We start from the raw sequence: 6,820 nt of genomic DNA, 5'->3' as shown, positions 1-6,820 counted from the left end.
TTCAATTACCCATTGGGCCAATTGTCTTACTTGAAAAATTAAATTCTAAAAATACCATATTAATTTTAATTAACTTGATTAATTTAATTTTACTTGATCAAAATTAATTTTCCCAAAAATCACTTAGATTTTCAAAATTATTTTTTCAAGAAAATTCTTTAATCAAATTCTCTAATTGAATAATTCTCATGACCACCTAATTTAATTCCACATCGAATAATTTAAATTATTTATAAAGTTGTAGAATTTTCTTTTGATTCAAATGCAGTCCGATCGAGTTTTTGTTGGACATATACAGTTAGGCTCTAGTAATTGCAATTATGTCCACAAGCATCGTTCTGATAATTTGCAAATACTTAATCATGGAGTCAGTCCATAAGAAGTATAATGATTGAAAACTCCTTATTTTATACTTTTTACAAAAACAATTCATCCAACTATTTTATCCAATGACCTCGTCATGTGTGTGTTACTCTCATATGATATCCTTGATTCCTTTGAGTTAAATCCGTTCACTCAATACAATCCTATTTTATCTCATTGTCACCATTGTGTCTCCTTAATGATTAATATGATCACTATCAACAAATGACTATGATAAATTACTCGTTTGAGAATAAGCAACTTGTGACCACATTCCATATTTATCAATCAACACAATGCCAATGAGAGGATATCATTAAGTCATTAATTGAGCTATGAATTCCACTGTTTCTAGTAAAATCATGCCATACACAAGTCATGTACCCAACATACCAGCTATGGCCTTGATCATATTTAGAGCATAAGCCTCCGCTTATATCAAAGCACATGAGTTGCATACGCATGATCAGTGACCAACTCAGGATTTAAGTGAATTACACTATGAACGTCACAAGTGAATTAATTCACAAACAGATTCAGAATTAATCCATCTTTGGTCCAGTCCAATGTATCATTCTACCAATGAATACATCTATATCTCTACCCGTGGAATCAACTACTTCAATAGCCAAGACTAGCCATCTCCCCAGTTAAAATTGTAGATGACATAATAATCCTTCTCAGTATTTAAATCAAATGCTCACTTCGATTCTTTTACAAGATTACAGACTTATTTAAATTATCTACTGAAGTAAGTTGTCTCTCTCGCAATGCAAATGTTCTTACAATGCCACTTATCTTCAGTTTGAAATTAGACAATCAATGAACTAATATTTTCTTATTATAGTTTTGCTATGCATGCAAAATATAAAAGACAGAAATACAAAAGACATAATTTTATTTATTTATTTATTCATCGTTCAAATAAATAAAAAATAGTTTCATGTTTACTACAATATGAGACATTTCCTAACATGAGTTGCTTTCACTATATTTTTGGTGCCTTAGAGAAATTTTGGGAGAATTCTCACTTTACAAGACTTAGACTGACTTAGGTACATTTGAAGCGAAGAAATCGTTTAAGGCTACACGGATTGCGAGACGAAAGGTCTAGCCCTGTGACATTAGTTGTTAGTTGTCTTTTCTCAATTATTCTATTAGCAACTAGTTCGTTAGTGTGATCCCTACCTCCTTTAATAATAAAAGGCTTATATGTAAAAAAAAGCCCTTAAGAAAATACAAAAAAATTAATTCAGCTCTTATATTAAATTTGCACCCAATTGAGCCCATGTCATTAATTAAAATATTCAAGTTTGTTTGCTAATAGTTTCAGTCATTGACTATATTGATCGTTAAAATAATTTAATGGACCAATCATGCGGTGACACGTGCCAGTTTTCGATTTAAAATAATATTTTTCGATAAATATTAAAAATAATAAACAATTAGAAACATTTATAAAATTATAAAAATTATTAAAAATTTAAAATTTATATAAAATTATAAAAAAAATAAAAAAAACTTATAAATATTATAAAAATCTAATAAATTCTAATTTTTTTATAAAATTAATAAAACATGCTTGACATATTTAAAATTTTATTGAAATTTACAAAAATTCTTTAAAACTTATAAATATTAAAAATTATAAATATTAAAAAAATCTCAAAATTGATATAAATGTATAAAAATTATAAAAAAAATAATAGAAACCTATAAATATTATAAAAATCTAATAATTTTTAATAAAGTATTAAAATATATAAAATTAATAAAATATATTTAGATTTTTATAAAAAACTTATAAAAATATAATAAATTCTAATAAATTATAAAAAAATATTAAAAATTACGAAAAAGTCATTTAAACCATTGTTATTGAACACATGCCATCACATAAATCATTGGATAATGAGAATAGTTATCAGATTGCTAGAGTTATTTTCATGTTGAATAAAATGTTCTTGATATTCTACAAATAAAATCATAATTTTGGGTCCATTGATAATTTTTTTTTAAAAAGTTTATCTCCAAATTTTTAAGTATAGTAATGTAAAATTTGAAAAAGTTTAAAATTGTTTGCTAAGTATTGCATGATATAAAATATTTTTGATATAGTAAGATACTATCAAAGTAAAATTTTATTATCCAACTATTAACGTATGACAGTATGAAATATCCTGACCAAGGTTTTTAAAACCGGACTAGTAATTGATATCAATTTATTATATTTTTATAATTTATTATTATATTTATAAGCTTTTATTTTTTTATAATTTTTATAAGTTTATATAAATTTTAATATTTTTAATATTTAAAAAAAATTTAAAAATTTTTCTGGTTTTTATAATTTTTTTAATATTTTTATGAGAAAAATATTAAAATAAACCAAAAACTTTCACGTGTCACCATCTCATTGGTTTGTCAATTTATTTTAACGTTTAACCTGGTTAATGGCAAAAACAGTTAATGGAGAGACTTAATTAACTTTTTTATTAATGGAGGGGTTTAATTGAGTGATTTTTTTTAATAAGGAAAAGAAGGCAATCAAATTGCCTTAGTCAACAAACTTTTACATGAAAGGTATCTATTTTATCTTCTAATAGTAGTTTCCTAACATGAAAATTAGGGAAATCAATAATTTTAAGTTCAACATTCTCACTAGTATAAGTTTTAGTAAGACAATTCACTACAATATTCCCTTCTCTTAGAACATATTGTAACTTTATCATTTGGATATGTCTTGTTGCTTCATTAATTATTCTAATAAGAATAGTGGAATTTGCATCGCTCTCATTTATCATTTCAATAGACATCAAATAATCACTTTCCATAAATATTTATGTCATTTCTAATTCATAATAAAAGTAGGAAGATTAAGAGATTTTTGGTTGAGATTACGTGAAAACATATTGTAAGGGTACTTTCAAAATTATTGTTTTGAGATTTAGCCTCAAATTATCTGTTCTTGAGCGTTAGAATTAAAAAAGCGATAGCTTGTTTAACCCTCTTAATTTTTCCTGAAATCCATATAATAATAGCGATGGACTTCGCTTCTTTCTTGAAATAATAAAAAGCTTTACACACCTCCTAAAACTGAGACACATTCTTTATTATTAGGATAAAGAAAATCAAGATAGTCCCTAAAAAGAGAGCTATGCATCTTCCCTTATCTAGACTTTTGGTATGAATAATAAGTGATATTTTTATACATCTCAATCATCTTACACCAATCCAAGTAATTGGAACCAGCCCTTTGTAATTCTGTACATTATCTATCTCACTCATACATACTTTTTGATTCGTGCGATTTAGAAATAATAACCTAAGAACCAATCCTTAATATTTTTTATTCTTATACAACTGTAAAATAATTTTTATTTACTCTAATCATCTTATGTAGATCATGCACAGATTTTTTGACAAATAAAAATATTTAACACTATCACGAGTGGAGTATTTTAACTCCAAAATCAAAGTTATGTTCCTAACCTTCCACCAGAATATAGGATACTTACTAAAATTTCAGACTTTTCTTCCATGAATTTCACTTAATTAAAAAAAACAAACTTTGATTACGTGTAAAAATATACATACGTTTTCAGACCACTATAAGCTTTTATAGTGAAATAGTTGTTGTCATTCATTCACTGTTTCACCACTAAGCTTTCCATAAGATGTCTCTCAAGGCTCCAATAGCCACTTGTTTAGCCTCTCAGATGCTTTATTAACCTGGAAAGTGAAAAATGAATTCCTCCATTATTTTCAAAAAAAAATTATTGTATTTTAAAAAAGAAAAATTATCATCATTTTAATTACCTCTTCTTCCCAATCAGTCCTTGAGGTAATGTAGGCTAGAACACATGTTTGCGTTGCAACCCCAATTATCATCCCAATCCATATTCCCTGTCGAAATCAAATAACTTATTTATTCATTTGTTCTAGCTTTATCCTCCTGATGGCCTATAAATAAATAAAATATAAAGTTCATTATAAAAAAAATTTGTTTCTTAAGGTCTAACCTTGACTTCCATTTTGGCTACATATCCAAGAAGAATTCCTATAGGCACACCAACCACATAATAGGAACAGATGTTAACATATGCAACCATTTTTTGTCTACCAGCACCAATTGCTATCCCTGCATTGCAGATTTTAACCAGGTAATTCTTTTCCCTTCCCATACATATTAAGGCAATATATATATACTTGCCTGAGAGGATTGGCTGAACACTGTTGAGCAAAACTGAGAAAGAAAGCAACAAAGAGAGGTCTGCCACGGAGTTTGCTACGTCTTCATCACTTGTAAACAAGTAACCTATTCGATGCCCAAATATTAAGCACAGTGCCCAGAGTAACACTCCTATACTCAGCGATGTACATAATAGAACTTTCATCGAAAATTTTGCTGCTGTGGCGTTTCTTCTCCCTAGTTCATTTGAAACTCGCACACTGTAGGACAGGAAACCGTCATGTATCTCGGTTTAAATATAGTGTTGCAGTGAATGAGTTGGTATGCTCAAAATTATTCAAATATGTAATGAACATTAATAGTTTAGAAAAAAAGTTGAAAAATTCGGATAACGTAACACTTATAGGCAAATCACCAACCTAGCTGCTGTGAGGAAGCCGAGGAACACCATGAGTTCCCAAGCTATGTTATTCAGGCTGCAATGTGATATATTCTTTGGTTAAATTCGAGTCAGAAGAAGACAACATATATGGTATGCGTATATATACATGGAAATTGACCGTCTTACCAAATGGAGAGGGCATCGATAGCAACTGCGGCATTTTTCATATACCCTCCCAACAGGACTAGGATAGCATAGTACCATATCTCTAAGCTGACAAGCCAACAACAAAAGCAAAGAAATCGAATAAATATTGACAAAAATTTTAGATGTTAAATCTAATTAAGTAAAGAGAAATGGAATTTTACCAAAGCATCACTCCTGAGGATATTGAGAGCTTAAGTACTGGAAATAGATCAAGAAAACAAGCAAAAGTGAAGCCTTTCCATGTTTCGGGACACCATCCACCAAATACATAAATAAACTCCCCAATGAACACCAACCAACTTGATATTATCATTGAGCTCATAGCACCAGGGATCCCCCAATTCAATTTGCACACAAGGATCCATGACAACAACACATGAAGAATGAAAGAGGCAGCAGAAATCCACCCAACAATCATATTTTTAAGCTGGCATTGCAAGTATTTTTGGATGGTGAAGTTGAAAACAAAAAAGTAGAGAATGGGGATGAACCAAAGAGATATATATCCAGCAGCAGTGGCTATTTCCTCATCTTCTCCAAGTAATTTGAAGATTGGTGATGCGAAGATGAATACTGGTAGCAACACAGCTGATGTAACAAGATTAATGATCCATGATCTTTGCAAGTAAATACCCAACATGTGGTAATGTTTTGCTCCAAATGCTTGCCCACATAGTGTCTCAGTTGCACTGGACATCCCCAACTGCAAAACATTGATGAAGCAAATAATCAGTCAGGGGACTCTAAAGTAAGGCAATTTCTGAATGATTAATCTCATGATATACCAATATTCCATTTGCAAATCTAACTGTGATGACTTGTATAAGAGCATATGCTGCAAGCTGTCGTTCACCAATGTGTCCAATGAAAGCTTGGGTCACTACAAACATGCCAAAAGCTGTAACCCTCGCTAACATTGAAGGAAACCCAACCTTCCATAGTTTTCCTGATTCCTCTAAAACTCTCTTCATCAGATTATTACTGTTTTCCTTTGGTTCTTCTGACCCAATAAGCCTCTCATCCATGTTGCTGCTGCTCCCACTTCTGCAATAATGCAACAACTATGAAAAGTATAGGATCAACTAGTGATTTACATATCACTGTTCATCAATGTCTTAGATTTATAAAGAGTATCAACGTGTAATTGTGAATTTCATCTTACTTTAATTTGTGATTTTCTATTTTACAAAAATTAGAAATTTTATCTAATTGTGTAACACTATTAAATCTTATCATTAATTTGTTTATTTGAAAATAAACAATTTAACAATTTATATGTACAAATTTAATAAAAACCAGTTATCAGTAATTAATATTAGCAAAAACAATAGTGGATGTTATGTTTCTTATTTTCATAAATTAGAAAGAAAAAACTATAACAAATTAAAAAATAATAATTTCTCAATTTTATAAATTTTAAAAATTAAATTCAAAATTAAACTTTTAATGAAACCTAGTGTGAATATTTTATTTGTCATATTATGAGATTGGAATCTTTCAAAATATGCAGGGACGTATGGGTATAGACAAATGACAGTAAATGCTGATAATATTATTGCATGCCTTTTCTGTAATATGTACGAATGTTTAAAGTTACATGACATGGACGGCTATATAATAAAAGATGTATTGAATTACCCATTTTCACCTGCAAGTTGAGTTAGAATTTTTGAAAG

General features: G+C 29.0%; 1 protein-coding gene across 2 annotated transcripts; it reads right to left on the bottom strand.

Annotated features, from left to right (window-relative positions):
- Positions 1 to 3,918: 3,918 nt before the first annotated feature.
- On the bottom strand, positions 3,919 to 6,547 carry LOC107889987 (protein DETOXIFICATION 25). Of its 2 annotated transcripts, XM_016814522.2 has the most exons (8): positions 5,930 to 6,547; positions 5,306 to 5,847; positions 5,124 to 5,210; positions 4,975 to 5,031; positions 4,577 to 4,815; positions 4,386 to 4,504; positions 4,183 to 4,269; positions 3,919 to 4,095 (listed from the first exon to the last, which is right to left on the bottom strand). In XM_016814522.2, the coding sequence occupies exons 1-8, from the start codon at positions 6,167 to 6,169 to the stop codon at positions 4,048 to 4,050; spliced, it is 1,419 nt and encodes a 472-aa protein (XP_016670011.1). In that variant the 5' UTR covers positions 6,170 to 6,547; the 3' UTR covers positions 3,919 to 4,047. The 2 variants fall into 2 exon arrangements, with proteins under 2 accessions (XP_016670011.1, XP_016670008.1); XM_016814519.2 differs by having other exon boundaries at positions 4,386 to 4,815; positions 5,930 to 6,524.
- Between the last annotated feature and the right edge of the window lie 273 nt (positions 6,548 to 6,820).

The sequence above is a fragment of the Gossypium hirsutum genome, chromosome A11 (genome assembly GCF_007990345.1).
Source record: "Gossypium hirsutum isolate 1008001.06 chromosome A11, Gossypium_hirsutum_v2.1, whole genome shotgun sequence".
In the NCBI taxonomy this organism is placed as follows: Eukaryota; Viridiplantae; Streptophyta; class Magnoliopsida; order Malvales; family Malvaceae; genus Gossypium; species Gossypium hirsutum.
The sequence above is the reverse complement of the archived record's forward strand: the minus strand, read 5'-3'. Positions and strand labels throughout refer to the sequence as shown.

Excerpts from the sequence above, each read along its gene's own strand:
- LOC107889987 (XM_016814519.2), bottom strand. The coding sequence starts at position 6,169 with ATGGATGAGAGGCTTATTGGGTCAGAAGAACCAAAGGAAAACAGTAAT. Across the intron at positions 5,032-5,123 it reads ATCGATGCCCTCTCCATTTG|CCTGAATAACATAGCTTGGG; the intron begins GTAAGACGGTCA and ends ATCACATTGCAG. Across the intron at positions 4,270-4,385 it reads TAGCCAAAATGGAAGTCAAG|GGAATATGGATTGGGATGAT; the intron begins GTTAGACCTTAA and ends TGATTTCGACAG.